Source organism: Cajanus cajan, chromosome 3, assembly GCF_000230855.2.
Source record: "Cajanus cajan strain Asha chromosome 3, NIPB_CcT2T_4, whole genome shotgun sequence".
Lineage (NCBI taxonomy): Eukaryota > Viridiplantae > Streptophyta > Magnoliopsida > Fabales > Fabaceae > Cajanus > Cajanus cajan.
The window spans coordinates 77,123,090-77,140,261 of record NC_138519.1 but is presented as its reverse complement, the minus strand read 5'-3'; the positions used below and the strand labels follow the sequence as shown (position 1 = coordinate 77,140,261).

The 17,172-nt window shown below is 35.1% G+C and overlaps 2 protein-coding genes across 2 annotated transcripts; both read left to right on the top strand.

Annotated features, from left to right (window-relative positions):
• The first annotated feature begins 3,034 nt into the window (after positions 1-3,034).
• Positions 3,035-4,383, top strand: LOC109793192 (blue copper protein 1a). Its single transcript, XM_029270309.2, has 2 exons — positions 3,035-3,253; positions 3,647-4,383. Exons 1-2 carry the CDS (start codon positions 3,088-3,090, stop codon positions 3,964-3,966), a joined length of 486 nt encoding a protein of 161 aa, XP_029126142.1. The 5' UTR covers positions 3,035-3,087; the 3' UTR covers positions 3,967-4,383.
• Positions 4,384-5,846: 1,463 nt separating this feature from the next.
• LOC114915501 (blue copper protein 1a) lies at positions 5,847-17,088 on the top strand. Its single transcript, XM_029270310.2, has 2 exons — positions 5,847-6,255; positions 16,250-17,088. Exons 1-2 carry the CDS (start codon positions 6,090-6,092, stop codon positions 16,546-16,548), a joined length of 465 nt encoding a protein of 154 aa, XP_029126143.1. The 5' UTR covers positions 5,847-6,089; the 3' UTR covers positions 16,549-17,088.
• Positions 17,089-17,172: the final 84 nt, after the last annotated feature.

The window sequence follows — 17,172 nt, the reverse complement described above, 5'->3', positions numbered from 1 at the left end:
ATAAATTTATATATACATAATTATCTTCATTGGTAAGAGATCTTTTAAGTGATGTCCAAAAGAAAAATCAAGAGGACTTAGATTCGAAGCAAACAATATCGTGTGTGTGAAAACCTTTTAGTGCACAACAAATGATTTCAAAGTCGTTGGTTCAACTAATGACCGACTCGACGGGTGGATCTGGATATAAGATCTATTGTATTGAAAGTTTTCATAACAGTGAATCTATATATATGTGGAAGAAAATCTCCTCGATAATATGGAAGATTAGGAGGCGTGTAACACGATGGAAAGCAGCGGTGTGTAATTGAACTTTATAGGTCACTATCAAATAATACTTGTGTCGATGGTTCAATCAGGTGACTGGCTTGATGAACATAATGGAATTGACTAGTAAATTAGAGTATATGATCTTTTATATCAAAAGTCTCCCTAATAATAAGTCCATATGCTAGAGAATTTTTCTAATAACATGAAGGATTAGGAAGTGTGTTTAACTATCGTAAGTTAATATGATGATGTACTAGTAACCATGATTTAACTTTATGAACCATCATCAAATAATACTCATGAATTAGTTTTCATTGATATATATAAAAGTAAAATCATAAAGACTTTGACCTAAAATAAAAATATCTTAGTAAAATAGGGCCAATGTTTATGTGAAAACCCTATGACACAACAATCATCAACTTTTTAGAACCTTCTAGGCGTGAGTCGTGTGACAAAACTAAAGTATGGTTAATTGCACAAGACAAGGGTCTTATAATTTCAATTCAAATATTTCGAGGGCTGATAAACTTTTTGACATCCTTCAATAGAATATTTACTTCTTAAATTTGTTACACGTGAAAGTTATCCTTTTAGCTAGAATTATAAGTTTGTACAAAAAGAAATGTAAGTTTGTGGGACGTCATAAGCTCTCATTATTATTCTGAGTTAGAGAAAACTGTTGAATATACTGTGAGATGGGGCCGAAAATAATTTGAATGCCAATGATACATTTTCCAATTTTCGTGATGGAAATCTTCACGGAGGACGGGATATATAAAAAATGTGAGAAAAGTAACAATTAATTAATTAAAGGTTTGGTTAATTAGTATGGTAGAATAGTCCTCCACAAAATGATTTTAGTTACATCACTACAACAAAATTTGTTATTAATGACAATTATTTAATGACAATACTTTAATTGCCGCCATATGTAAAAATATTAATGATTAATGTATAATAGCCACTAAAAATGTATTTATATTATACTAAAGTTTACTATTAACGATAATTATTTATTAGAAAAAACTTAAGTCTCACATCAATCAGAGATAAGATAATTAAATAGTATATAAGTGAGTAATAACTATTAGCTTACAGGTTCATTTTATAGAGTTGACTCTTAATTCACTATTCTAAATTGGTATCAAATTACTCATTGTTACCAAGTTCAATAGTGCTATAAAACAATTAGAAAGCAACTTTCATCTTATAAATCTCACATCTCTTAAAAGACAAGACAATTAAAAAAATAAATTAAGAAATATATAAATAAAAGACAACTCTCATCTTACAAATCCCACATCGAGTAGAGATAAAAAAAATATATAAGTTATGGATTTAGAAAATGAAATTATAGAAATAAATTATTTAAAATAAAGGAGACAAATGAAAGAAATAACTTTTAATAGCTTTTAAAATGGTTACTAGAATTTCCACTAAAAAAAATAAGTTTTTCCGACAATTTAGTAGATTTTTACCGATATTTTATATAAATGCCAATAATAGTGTTAGCGACACTGGATACACCAGCCATTAGTTAAATGCTGGTAAAAAGAATAATAGTCATTTATATGACCGCTAAATAATAAATTAATTGTCACAAAAAACTAATTTTAGTGTAGTGGATGTTTTGTCATAACCCGTGTTTCTATTATGATTGATTTTTGTATCAAAAATGGCACACAAAAATCACCTGCAAATAAGAATTAGTCCTTAAATGTTATTTTTTGAGACTGCGTGTGGATCATATCACTAAAAAAAAATTTGTTTTTTTAACATTAATTAGAATGAAGTAACTTAATTTTCATTTTTCTAAAAAAATCACAGTAAAAAAGAAATATGAATACAGGAATTATATATATAGCATGGGGACTATTTTGCTCTCTTCTTAAATTTGAATATAATTATGAACTAATTAATAATTATGTAAATATTTTTTCAAAATATTAATCCTAAAACCCCAATGTAACATATACTTAGAATCATGATTAACTTGTTAAAATGCTTACATCTTATTAAATAACTATAATATATGTAAGAGTGTTACTATACACTTAATTAATAGTATAGTTTGATAATAAATGCTGACAAGCTTATTTATAACCAATAATCAATAGGTATTGCAAAGTATACCTATAAAAATATATGATAGTAATCTCCTCGCGGAATGAATTTGCTATTTTACCTAAGCTCAAATATATAAGCTAAACTTTTTTAAGAGAATGATTAACGAAAAAAAATTACTATTTTGATGGGCAAAAAATAAAAAATAAAAATAGAAGTCATTACATAATAAATTAGTCCTGCCTAGAATAATAATGGTTTTAAAAGGATGTAATTGGTAGAAAAAAAAATTCCATATGAAATACTTTTTGTTAACACATAAAAGTTTTATATATCTCTCTCACTTCATTTTGAATTATGTAAGAATTTGAACACAACCATATACAACTAGTTAACTGAATCTGTTTAGCTTTGAAAACAATTTGAAACATGAATGATATTGAACTGGAACTGAAAATGAATAAAGATGATCGGGAAAGTAAAAATTCATGTAAAATAAGGTCATTGTAAACAATAATAAAAATATATATATGTAGTTATGGAATAACACTAGGGTTCGACACGTACGACGTAACACTAACACACATGCACATGGTATTGGTAATGAAGTTTATTCTCTTTTCGGCATACCGTCCGTCCATTGCCGTCCGTGTCTGCTCTCTTCTTCCAACCTTTATATAATGCTCAAACGCCACATTTCATGAGCAACAAAGATAATCGATTAACAACACACAAATCAAATTTTCTTTTATGGCTCCTTCACCACTCATCATGCTTGTGGCCATTGCCACCATCTTCCTCCCATCCATTGCTATGGCCAAGGAATTTGTAGTTGGTGATAGTCATGGATGGACACTAGACTTTAATTACTCAGCTTGGGCTGCTGATAAGACCTTCCAAGTTGGCGACACTCTTAGTAAGCTCAACTCATCAAATTATTCTATATATACTTTATTTGCATAAACTAATTGTGTTCAAGAATTTAACTAAATAATGCAATTGTAAATATTTGTAATATTTTCATCTAATCATGAATTGTCACGTAAGATAATAGTAAACTTCTCCAAAAAAAAATAGGAAAGGAAAATAAAAAAGAAAAAGAAAATCATTTTTATAAGTTAAAATTAGCTTATATAATGTATAAACTATTTTGTAAAAATTTTCTTTTATTAACTTTTCTAAAATCTTTTTTTAATTCACTCTAACTTAATCCAAAAAATATAACTCTTATTATGTCATGTTATATATTGGTCTAGGTAGAGTAAAGTGTTTCATTATAATTAATAGCCGGTTCATTATGTAATTGCAGTATTCAGGTATGCTGTTGGAGAACACAACGTGTTCAAAGTGAACGGAACATTATTCCAGAGCTGCACAGTTCCTCCAGCGAGTGAAGCATTGTCAACCGGAAGTGACCATATTGTATTAGCAACTCCAGGCAGAAAATGGTACATATGTGGTGTTGAGGGTCACTGCAATGCTGGCCAAAAACTTGTTATTACTGTTCAACAACCACAAACACTGCCTCCAACACCATCACCTGCTGCTGTTCCTGCACCTTCACCTCTTCATCATCGCCGTCACTTTGGTGGATGGGTGCCTAAGAAGTTATTTAGAATTTTTCATTAAACTTCACTGTTGATTTAACTAAGTTATGAGCGATTGATGTTCTTTTATAAGCTTTTGGGAGAGTGATATTAGTGCCTTGTTAGTACCGGAGGTACTCAGAATAAATTATTATTGTTTCTAGTTCAAAGTTCAAATTGGAAGTTTGTGAATGAGCTTATAAGCGCAATCCAACTACCAGTTAAATAAAATTGAAAATTTATGTGCCATTCTGCTCTAATCTTCTTATACCATTGAATCACTATTGTAGTTTTTATTATAATTTTATCCATTTTAACAGTCACTATTCCGTTACATCCCTCATAAGCATACAGTACTCTTGGTGAACATCTTGATTTATTAAGTTAGAGTAATACATGGCATCTCTAAAATAAATGTTTTAATTTTTATCATTAGATCTGATATTTGTATATTTAAAATTGGAGAATATCTTATCCATTAATGATAAGATATTACCTATTTAATTGAGAGATCATCTTACCAATTAGGCAAAGATGATGTGTCTAACTAGATGATGATTTAGAATCTTAAGAGATAATTATGTGAAGATATTTCACTAACTGTTAGGAGTTAATATTCGTTTAGAATTTTATTTTATGATAATGGGATGAAAGTTTAACATGAACGAATAAAAAAAGAGAACAACTTAACTTATATGAGTTACATGGTGCAAAAGCCTTTTTTTTATTATTATTTTATTTACTCATCATGATCTCATAAATCGATTTTAACATGATAGATAAAAAAATGCCTGTTTTAATTTTTATAAAGGAAAAAGGTCGTATACATTGTCAAAAAGACATTGTATGTTTGCAAAAAGACTCTATATGTATCTTTCTCATTTAAAGAAAAAATTACCACTTAAAACTAATTTTAGGCCTCACATATTGTTGAGTCAACCTTATCTTTAATTTACTATCTTATTGAATTAAAGTGTTCAAAATTGAACCAACCTTATTATAAAATTAAAAGCTAATTCAAAAACCCAAAAATCGATAGAAAATAAAAAATAGTGATTTTGTTCAAATTTATTATTTCACTAAATCACACAAATCAATTTGGTTCAACTTCTGACTTAAGATCGTTAAATAGATCCAATCTGAATCATAACTTATATATAATTTTTTTTTTTTAAATATACGGTGTAGTACATGACACATTCAAAATGACATCATGGAGTTTTACCCAAAATAGTTTGATCTTTCATGTTATTTTATATACAATATATACTTATATATAAAAGTGGTTATCTATTTTCTTGTATATAAATTTTGGACTATTTATTTTAAATTTTTAAATAATAAAAAATAATATTAAAAATTAATTATTTTTACAAACCTATGACCTTGTGGTTCAAGAATTAGACATAACATCGGTTAATTCAACAAATATTAATAACTTTTAAATATATTTAAACAAATATAAAGATATTAAGTGTCTCGGCTGCACTAGTATAAAATAATTATAATAAAGTCTTAAACACATATTTTATGTTTAAAAGTTCCAAATTTACAACTGTGAATTGTGATACTAACTTGACCAGTAATCGGTAACAATTGAATTTAGTTTAAGTTTTGATGAATAAAGACTTAATTTTCTTATATTTATTTTTAGTTTTTTTTTATAACTATATAAGTGAAAGTTATTGAACTAAATTTTAGGATGAAAATTATGAATTATTTATAATATAATAATATATTTTTTTTTTACTTAATTTTTAAATAACAGATTTTTAAAATTACAAAAACTTAATCAAATTGTAAAATATTATTTTAGTTAAGTTTGAATTATTATTTTAGTTTAGTTCGAATTTCATAATAATTTAAATTGAACCTTGTATGATTTTTAAGCCAAAGATCAAGCTGACCTACACTAGAACACCCGTAACTAATAACAAATGACAAGGTGATTATAACAATGCGAAGGACACATGACACTTTATTCTTCTTTCGGCAAGCCGTCCATGGCCGTCCATGTCTGCAGTTTCCAACATAGAATCACAGCATTGGACTTATCTTCTTCCAAACTCTATATAAGTAATGCTCAAACATACACTATGCCGCATCATAACACAGATAATCTATTAACAACACATATATAATAACACAGAAATCAAGTTGTCTTTTATGGCCCCTTCACCACTCATCATGCTTGTGGTCATTGCCACCATCTTCCTCCCATCCATTGCTATGGCCAAGGAATTTGTAGTTGGGGATGATCATGGATGGACAATAGGCTTTAATTATGCAGCTTGGGCTGCAGATAAGACCTTTCAAGTTGGGGACACACTTGGTAAGCTCAACTCATCAAATTGTTTTATACTTTGCTTCAGCTAGTGTAAATATATATTTGTAATATTTTCATCTAATCATGAATCACATGTATATGATAATAATTAATATACAGTATTGATTTTTGGAATAATTACTTTAAAAGTTATATCTAGAGCAATTTCTAATCAGTACCTTTAATTGTTCATCAGTTATAATTAAATGTAAAAATTGATCACTCTTAAGTGATGTTATGGATACTAGAGTGTGAAGGATCCAGCCAAAACAACTTTCGGTGGAGCAGATTTTTTCTGAAAAAAATCTAATGGGTAAATTACGATTTTGCCCCTAAGCTTTAGGATATTTACGAGATTGTCCTTGGAGCTTCAACTATAAATAGGCCTCCCCATTTCACTTGTAAATCAACTCAGAAATTACTCAAAAACACAAGTTTCCTCTTGTAGAGTGAGTGTTTGTTGAGTGAAGAGTTCTGTATTCCCACAATTTGTGGAAGGTGGTAATAAAATATTTTCGGAGTTGGTCCCATGGATGTAGCCCTAGTGTAAGGGTGAACCACGTAAAATTCTTGTGTTGTCTACTTTCTTTTCTTTCTTTGTCTATCATCATCTAGCTAGTTTTATTTATTTGTTGCCGCCTATATGGCTGGATCCGCCTAAATGGCTGGTTTTATTAACATGTTTCTGTTTTCTTTCCCAACAACTGGTATCAAAGCCGGTTGTTTCTGCTAAACAGCTGGCGAGAGTACTGTTCAAGTAAATAGTATTTTGTGAAAAAAAAAATACTATTTACGTGAATAGTGAATAGTGCAAATTGGTCTTCATCACCAATTTGGCAGAAGTTTGCAAAAGCGATCCGAGAAGAAGCACATAAGTCATGGAGAGCAACACAGGCACCATGGTGAAATTGACGGCAACAAATTATTCATTGTGGAAGTCAATGATGGAGGATCGTCTTAATTTATTGGACCTTTACGATCCAATTGAAGGCGATGGATCGAAGCCCGAAAAGATGTCTGATGGTGATTGGAAGAAATTAAAGAAGAAGACTTTAAGTACCATCCGTCAATGGGTGGATATTACTCTCTATAATCAAGTGTCCAAAGAAACAGATCCCCAAGTTCTTTGGAAGAAGCTAGAGAGTATGTACGAGACAAAGAATGCTCAATCAAAAATATTCATGATGCGAAAGCTCATGAATTTGAAACTACAAGAAGGACGAGCCGTAGCGGAGCACCTGAATGACTTCGAAGGCCTAGTCATGCAACTAATTTCAGCAGGCTTAACGCTTGAAGATGAGATGCAAGCATTGCTACTCTTGGGGTCATTACCAGACAGTTGGGATACTTTAGTGGTATCCTTAAGTAATTCTGCACCAGAAGGCAAAGTATCATTGAATATGGTAAGAAATAGCATACTCAATGAGGAGATCCGAAGAAGAGATGCTCCCAAAAATGAGACTCATGCTCTTGTCACAGAACGCAGGAGTCGAAGTAAAAGCAGAACACCAAGAGGGCATAGAGATCATTCCAAGTCCAGGGAGAGACGCAGTTGCTACAACTGTGGCAAGCCAGGCCATCTCAAGAAAAATTGTAGATTCCTGAAGAAGGAAATCCAGGACAAGAATCAGGCAAATGACAGAAACACTGCAGCAGCAACATCAGCCAGTGATGATGAAATAACACTCTTATGTAATCAAGGAGAGTGTTGTCATATTGCAGAACCAGATGAGGAATGGATTATCGACTCGGCTGCCTCATACCATTGTGTTCTCAAGAGGGAATACTTTACCACCTACAGAAAAGGAGATTTTGGCCACGTGAACATGGGGAACAAAAGTACTTCACAAATAGTGGGAATTGGTGACATCCACTTACAAACTGGTGTTGGGTGCACATTAATACTAAAAGATGTGCGGCATATTCCAGATATACGTTTGAACCTGATTTCTGTGAATGTGCTGGACAAGGAAGGATATGAACATTCCATGAAAGGTGGCAGATGGAAACTCACCAAGGGAAGCTTGGTGGTAGCAAAAGGGAAGTTATGTTGCACGCTTTACAAGACATATGTAAAGGTGTGTAAAGGACAACTAAATGCAGTGGAAAATGATGCTTCACCTAATTTATGGCACAGACGACTGGCGCACATAAGTGAGAAAGGATTACAACTTTTGGCCAAGCAGTCCCTTATTCCTCAAGCCAAAGGAGATTTTTTGAACCCTTGTGATTATTGCGTATTCGGTAAGCATCATAGAGTATCATTCAAAAAGAGCTCCAATCGGAAAAAGAATAAGTTGGAGCTAGTACATTCTGATGTATGTGGTCCCATGGAGGTAGAATCACTTGGTGGCAATAAATACTTTGTCACATTTATTGATGATGCTTCACGAAAGACATGGGTATACCTGCTACAAGCAAAAAGTCAGGTATTCCAATGTTTTCAGCAGTTTCATGCCATGGTAGAAAGGGAAACAGGAAAACAGTTGAAGTGTATCCGAACAGATAATGGTGGAGAATACATCTCAAAGGAGTTTAAAGATTATTGCTCCAAGTATGGTATTCGTCACGAGAAAACTGTTCCTGGCACACCTCAACACAATGGCATTGCAGAACGGATGAATCGTACAATTGTGGAGAAGGTACGATGTATGCTCAGAATGGCTAAACTACCAAAGCCATTTTGGGGAGAAGCTGTACAGACTGCTGTCTATCTCATCAACAGATTACCATCAGTACCATTGGGTTTTGATATTCCAGAGAGAGTTTGGGCAGGAAAAGAAGTAAGTTACTCTCATCTGAAAGTCTTTGGCTGCAAAGCATTTATGCACGTGCCAAAGGAACAAAGATCAAAGCTGGATGATAAAGCCATTCCTTGTGTTTTTGTTGGATACGGAAATGAGGAATTTGGTTACAAGCTATGGGATCCAGAAAGGAAGAGAATTGTCAGAAGCAGAGACGTAATATTCCATGAGCACGAGACGATAGAAGATCTAAAAGGTGGGGAAGCTGCAAAACCTATGGAAGATGGTGTTAATCCAACATCTCATGTTCCATCAGAATGTGCCACTGATGGAAGACAAACCCAAGAACCAGAACATGAGACAGAAGAGCCAGTTTTTGGGGATGAAGAAAGCGTAGATGAAGAAGTTGTTGTACCTGATACAGAGGCTAATGAGCAGGGGGAGCCATCCTATACCTCTGGGCAAGTAGAACCACAAATAAGAAGATCTACCAGAGAACGCCAACCATCTACAAAGTACCCCAATTATGAATACATCCTCATTGCTGATGAGGGAGAGCCTGAAAGCTTCCAAGAAGTGCAGTCTCATAAAGACAAAGGCTGCTGGGTGAAGGCAATGCAAGAGAAGATGGATTCTTTAAAAAGGAACAATACATATGAATTAGTACAGCTGCCAAAAGGAAGAAGAGTACTCAAAAATAAATGGGTATTCAAACTAAAGAAAGATGGTGATAAGCTAGTCAGACATAAAGCGAGACTCGTGGTAAAGGGTTTCAGCCAAAAGCAAGGTATTGACTTTGAAGAAATTTTTTCTCCAGTTGTTAAAATGTGTTCTATCAGAGTCATACTAGGACTAGTAGCAAGCATGGATCTGGAGTTGGAGCAGCTTGATGTAAAGACAGCTTTTTTGCATGGTGATTTAGATGAAGAGATCTATATGGAGCAACCTGAAGGCTTTGAGGTCAAAGGAAAAGAAGATATGGTTTGCAAGTTGAAAAAGAGCTTGTACGGATTAAAACAAGCTCCACGACAATGGTATAAGAAGTTTGACTCGTTCATAAAAAGTCAAGGTTTCAAAAGAACAGATGCAGATCCTTGTGTGTATATCAACAGATATCCAAATGGTAAATTCCTTATCCTTCTCCTATATGTGGATGATATGCTAATTGTAGGCCAAGATGTTCAAATGATCAAAAATCTAAAAGTAGAATTGTCAAAGGCATTTGACATGAAGGACATGGGCGTAGCAAAGCATATCTTAGGAATGGACATCATCAGAGATAGGAAAGCAGGAAAATTGTGGTTATCACAAGAAAGATATATTGAACGGGTTCTAGAGAGGTTCAATATGAAAAATGCTAAGCCTGTTATTACACCACTTGCTGGGCATTTCAAACTCAGCAAGAGATCATGTCCAATAATAAGGGAGAAAATGTCAACAATTCCATACTCTTCAGCAGTCGGAAGCTTAATGTATGCTATGGTGTGTACAAGACCAGATATCGCTCATGCTGTTGGCGTCGTGAGTAGGTATTTATCAAATCCCGGGAAGACACATTGGGAAGCAGTAAAATGGATCTTGAGATACTTGAGAGGAACATCCAAACTGTGTTTAAGATTTGGAGGAGCCAAACCAATTCTTGAAGGCTATACAGATGCAGATATGGCTGGAGACCTTGATGATAGAAAATCCACTTCAGGATATATATTTACTTTTTCAGGGGGAGCTATATCATGGCAATCTAAGTTGCAAAAATGCATTTCCTTATCCACAACTGAAGCAGAATATGTTGCGGCTACTGAAGCTGGAAAGGAGATGTTGTGGATGAAGAAATTTCTTCAAGAATTAGGGTTGAAGCAAGAGGAATACATAGTTTATTGCGATAGTCAAAGTGCTTTAGACTTGAGCAAGAACACTATGTATCATTCTCGGACCAAACATATTGATGTAAGATATCACTGGATTAGATTGGCCATTGAAAAACAGTTATTTCAGTTAAAGAAGATTCATACAGATAGAAATGCTGCTGATATGCTAACAAAGAATGTGACCAGAGAAAAGCTCAGACAATGTATCGAGCTTGTCGGAATGACTATTTAGAATGTTTGGAAAATATGGCTGGAGGGGGAGATTTGAAGGATCCAGCCAAAACAACTTTCGGTGGAGCAGATTTTTTCTGAAAAAAATCTAATGGGTAAATTACGATTTTGCCCCTAAGCTTTAGGATATTTACGAGATTGTCCTTGGAGCTTCAACTATAAATAGGCCTCCCCATTTCACTTGTAAATCAACTCAGAAATTACTCAAAAACACAAGTTTCCTCTTGTAGAGTGAGTGTTTGTTGAGTGAAGAGTTCTGTATTCCCACAATTTGTGGAAGGTGGTAATAAAATATTTTCGGAGTTGGTCCCATGGATGTAGCCCTAGTGTAAGGGTGAACCACGTAAAATTCTTGTGTTGTCTACTTTCTTTTCTTTCTTTGTCTATCATCATCTAGCTAGTTTTATTTATTTGTTGCCGCCTATATGGCTGGATCCGCCTAAATGGCTGGTTTTATTAACATGTTTCTGTTTTCTTTCCCAACAACTGGTATCAAAGCCGGTTGTTTCTGCTAAACAGCTGGCGAGAGTACTGTTCAAGTAAATAGTATTTTGTGAAAAAAAAAATACTATTTACGTGAATAGTGAATAGTGCAAATTGGTCTTCATCACCAATTTGGCAGAAGTTTGCAGAAGCGATCCGAGAAGAAGCACATAAGTCATGGAGAGCAACACAGGCACCATGGTGAAATTGACGGCAACAAATTATTCATTGTGGAAGTCAATGATGGAGGATCGTCTTAATTTATTGGACCTTTACGATCCAATTGAAGGCGATGGATCGAAGCCCGAAAAGATGTCTGATGGTGATTGGAAGAAATTAAAGAAGAAGACTTTAAGTACCATCCGTCAATGGGTGGATATTACTCTCTATAATCAAGTGTCCAAAGAAACAGATCCCCAAGTTCTTTGGAAGAAGCTAGAGAGTATGTACGAGACAAAGAATGCTCAATCAAAAATATTCATGATGCGAAAGCTCATGAATTTGAAACTACAAGAAGGACGAGCCGTAGCGGAGCACCTGAATGACTTCGAAGGCCTAGTCATGCAACTAATTTCAGCAGGCTTAACGCTTGAAGATGAGATGCAAGCATTGCTACTCTTGGGGTCATTACCAGACAGTTGGGATACTTTAGTGGTATCCTTAAGTAATTCTGCACCAGAAGGCAAAGTATCATTGAATATGGTAAGAAATAGCATACTCAATGAGGAGATCCGAAGAAGAGATGCTCCCAAAAATGAGACTCATGCTCTTGTCACAGAACGCAGGAGTCGAAGTAAAAGCAGAACACCAAGAGGGCATAGAGATCATTCCAAGTCCAGGGAGAGACGCAGTTGCTACAACTGTGGCAAGCCAGGCCATCTCAAGAAAAATTGTAGATTCCTGAAGAAGGAAATCCAGGACAAGAATCAGGCAAATGACAGAAACACTGCAGCAGCAACATCAGCCAGTGATGATGAAATAACACTCTTATGTAATCAAGGAGAGTGTTGTCATATTGCAGAACCAGATGAGGAATGGATTATCGACTCGGCTGCCTCATACCATTGTGTTCTCAAGAGGGAATACTTTACCACCTACAGAAAAGGAGATTTTGGCCACGTGAACATGGGGAACAAAAGTACTTCACAAATAGTGGGAATTGGTGACATCCACTTACAAACTGGTGTTGGGTGCACATTAATACTAAAAGATGTGCGGCATATTCCAGATATACGTTTGAACCTGATTTCTGTGAATGTGCTGGACAAGGAAGGATATGAACATTCCATGAAAGGTGGCAGATGGAAACTCACCAAGGGAAGCTTGGTGGTAGCAAAAGGGAAGTTATGTTGCACGCTTTACAAGACATATGTAAAGGTGTGTAAAGGACAACTAAATGCAGTGGAAAATGATGCTTCACCTAATTTATGGCACAGACGACTGGCGCACATAAGTGAGAAAGGATTACAACTTTTGGCCAAGCAGTCCCTTATTCCTCAAGCCAAAGGAGATTTTTTGAACCCTTGTGATTATTGCGTATTCGGTAAGCATCATAGAGTATCATTCAAAAAGAGCTCCAATCGGAAAAAGAATAAGTTGGAGCTAGTACATTCTGATGTATGTGGTCCCATGGAGGTAGAATCACTTGGTGGCAATAAATACTTTGTCACATTTATTGATGATGCTTCACGAAAGACATGGGTATACCTGCTACAAGCAAAAAGTCAGGTATTCCAATGTTTTCAGCAGTTTCATGCCATGGTAGAAAGGGAAACAGGAAAACAGTTGAAGTGTATCCGAACAGATAATGGTGGAGAATACATCTCAAAGGAGTTTAAAGATTATTGCTCCAAGTATGGTATTCGTCACGAGAAAACTGTTCCTGGCACACCTCAACACAATGGCATTGCAGAACGGATGAATCGTACAATTGTGGAGAAGGTACGATGTATGCTCAGAATGGCTAAACTACCAAAGCCATTTTGGGGAGAAGCTGTACAGACTGCTGTCTATCTCATCAACAGATTACCATCAGTACCATTGGGTTTTGATATTCCAGAGAGAGTTTGGGCAGGAAAAGAAGTAAGTTACTCTCATCTGAAAGTCTTTGGCTGCAAAGCATTTATGCACGTGCCAAAGGAACAAAGATCAAAGCTGGATGATAAAGCCATTCCTTGTGTTTTTGTTGGATACGGAAATGAGGAATTTGGTTACAAGCTATGGGATCCAGAAAGGAAGAGAATTGTCAGAAGCAGAGACGTAATATTCCATGAGCACGAGACGATAGAAGATCTAAAAGGTGGGGAAGCTGCAAAACCTATGGAAGATGGTGTTAATCCAACATCTCATGTTCCATCAGAATGTGCCACTGATGGAAGACAAACCCAAGAACCAGAACATGAGACAGAAGAGCCAGTTTTTGGGGATGAAGAAAGCGTAGATGAAGAAGTTGTTGTACCTGATACAGAGGCTAATGAGCAGGGGGAGCCATCCTATACCTCTGGGCAAGTAGAACCACAAATAAGAAGATCTACCAGAGAACGCCAACCATCTACAAAGTACCCCAATTATGAATACATCCTCATTGCTGATGAGGGAGAGCCTGAAAGCTTCCAAGAAGTGCAGTCTCATAAAGACAAAGGCTGCTGGGTGAAGGCAATGCAAGAGAAGATGGATTCTTTAAAAAGGAACAATACATATGAATTAGTACAGCTGCCAAAAGGAAGAAGAGTACTCAAAAATAAATGGGTATTCAAACTAAAGAAAGATGGTGATAAGCTAGTCAGACATAAAGCGAGACTCGTGGTAAAGGGTTTCAGCCAAAAGCAAGGTATTGACTTTGAAGAAATTTTTTCTCCAGTTGTTAAAATGTGTTCTATCAGAGTCATACTAGGACTAGTAGCAAGCATGGATCTGGAGTTGGAGCAGCTTGATGTAAAGACAGCTTTTTTGCATGGTGATTTAGATGAAGAGATCTATATGGAGCAACCTGAAGGCTTTGAGGTCAAAGGAAAAGAAGATATGGTTTGCAAGTTGAAAAAGAGCTTGTACGGATTAAAACAAGCTCCACGACAATGGTATAAGAAGTTTGACTCGTTCATAAAAAGTCAAGGTTTCAAAAGAACAGATGCAGATCCTTGTGTGTATATCAACAGATATCCAAATGGTAAATTCCTTATCCTTCTCCTATATGTGGATGATATGCTAATTGTAGGCCAAGATGTTCAAATGATCAAAAATCTAAAAGTAGAATTGTCAAAGGCATTTGACATGAAGGACATGGGCGTAGCAAAGCATATCTTAGGAATGGACATCATCAGAGATAGGAAAGCAGGAAAATTGTGGTTATCACAAGAAAGATATATTGAACGGGTTCTAGAGAGGTTCAATATGAAAAATGCTAAGCCTGTTATTACACCACTTGCTGGGCATTTCAAACTCAGCAAGAGATCATGTCCAATAATAAGGGAGAAAATGTCAACAATTCCATACTCTTCAGCAGTCGGAAGCTTAATGTATGCTATGGTGTGTACAAGACCAGATATCGCTCATGCTGTTGGCGTCGTGAGTAGGTATTTATCAAATCCCGGGAAGACACATTGGGAAGCAGTAAAATGGATCTTGAGATACTTGAGAGGAACATCCAAACTGTGTTTAAGATTTGGAGGAGCCAAACCAATTCTTGAAGGCTATACAGATGCAGATATGGCTGGAGACCTTGATGATAGAAAATCCACTTCAGGATATATATTTACTTTTTCAGGGGGAGCTATATCATGGCAATCTAAGTTGCAAAAATGCATTTCCTTATCCACAACTGAAGCAGAATATGTTGCGGCTACTGAAGCTGGAAAGGAGATGTTGTGGATGAAGAAATTTCTTCAAGAATTAGGGTTGAAGCAAGAGGAATACATAGTTTATTGCGATAGTCAAAGTGCTTTAGACTTGAGCAAGAACACTATGTATCATTCTCGGACCAAACATATTGATGTAAGATATCACTGGATTAGATTGGCCATTGAAAAACAGTTATTCCAGTTAAAGAAGATTCATACAGATAGAAATGCTGCTGATATGCTAACAAAGAATGTGACCAGAGAAAAGCTCAGACAATGTATCGAGCTTGTCGGAATGACTATTTAGAATGTTTGGAAAATATGGCTGGAGGGGGAGATTTGAAGGATCCAGCCAAAACAACTTTCGGTGGAGCAGATTTTTTCTGAAAAAAATCTAATGGGTAAATTACGATTTTGCCCCTAAGCTTTAGGATATTTACGAGATTGTCCTTGGAGCTTCAACTATAAATAGGCCTCCCCATTTCACTTGTAAATCAACTCAGAAATTACTCAAAAACACAAGTTTCCTCTTGTAGAGTGAGTGTTTGTTGAGTGAAGAGTTCTGTATTCCCACAATTTGTGGAAGGTGGTAATAAAATATTTTCGGAGTTGGTCCCATGGATGTAGCCCTAGTGTAAGGGTGAACCACGTAAAATTCTTGTGTTGTCTACTTTCTTTTCTTTCTTTGTCTATCATCATCTAGCTAGTTTTATTTATTTGTTGCCGCCTATATGGCTGGATCCGCCTAAATGGCTGGTTTTATTAACATGTTTCTGCTTTCTTTCCCAACAGAGTGAAGTGTTTCATAATAATACCCTATTCATTTTGTAATTTGCAGTATTCAATTATGATGCTGGAAAACACAACGTGTTCAAAGTGAATGGAACATTATTCCAGAGCTGCACGGTTCCTCCAGCAAGTGAAGGATTGCACACTGGAAGTGACAGTATTGTATTGGAAACTCCTGGCAGAAAATGGTACATATGTGGTTTTGTTGGTCACTGCAATGCTGGCCAAAAACTTGTTATTACTGTTCAGCCCCAAAATCTGCCTCCAACACCTGCACCTTCACCTCTTCAACATCACCCTCATTTTGGTGGATGGGTGCCTAAGAAGCTATTTAGAATATTTCATTAAACTTCACTGTTGGTTTAACCTATGCTTTGAGCGATTGATATTCTTTTATACGCTTGGGAGAGTGATATTAGTGCTTTGTTAGTACCGGAGGTCCTCAGAATAAATTATTATTGTTTCTATTTCAAAGTTCAAATTGTAAGTTTGTGAATTAGCTAATAAGCTCAATCCAACAACCATTTAAATAAAATTGAAATTTACATTCCGTTCTGCTCTGATCTTCCTATTCCATTACATGACTGTTGTAGTTTTCATTATAATTTTATCCATTTTAACAGTCACTAGAATTTTGTCAACTTTGTTTGTTATTGATTGAATATCTGTGAAAGAAAGGAAACTAAAGAGAGGCTAGTTTCTCTCATTACTTTCTCCTACGAGAGAAGAGTGAAAAAAGAGGTTCACTGAAAATGTCCATAATCCGTAATGTACAACAGTACAAGTACTTGTCTGTTCAGTTAAAGAATTACAAGCTAACTGAACCCACTAGGCCTTATAAACTTGAATTTATTTCTCAAAGATTGCGAATCCTTTTGTTATGCACTTGTGAAACGATATCAAATGTCAAACCCAATAAATTATATGTTGCAAATCCTCCCGAATAGAGTTTAGGACAACACGTTGAACATC

Coding starts and splice junctions, on each gene's coding strand:
- LOC114915501 (XM_029270310.2), top strand. CDS start 6,090: ATGGCCCCTTCACCACTCATCATGCTTGTGGTCATTGCCACCATCTTC. Junction 6,256..16,249: donor TCAAGTTGGGGACACACTTG/GTAAGCTCAACT, acceptor TGTAATTTGCAG/TATTCAATTATGATGCTGGA.
- LOC109793192 (XM_029270309.2), top strand. CDS start 3,088: ATGGCTCCTTCACCACTCATCATGCTTGTGGCCATTGCCACCATCTTC. Junction 3,254..3,646: donor CCAAGTTGGCGACACTCTTA/GTAAGCTCAACT, acceptor ATGTAATTGCAG/TATTCAGGTATGCTGTTGGA.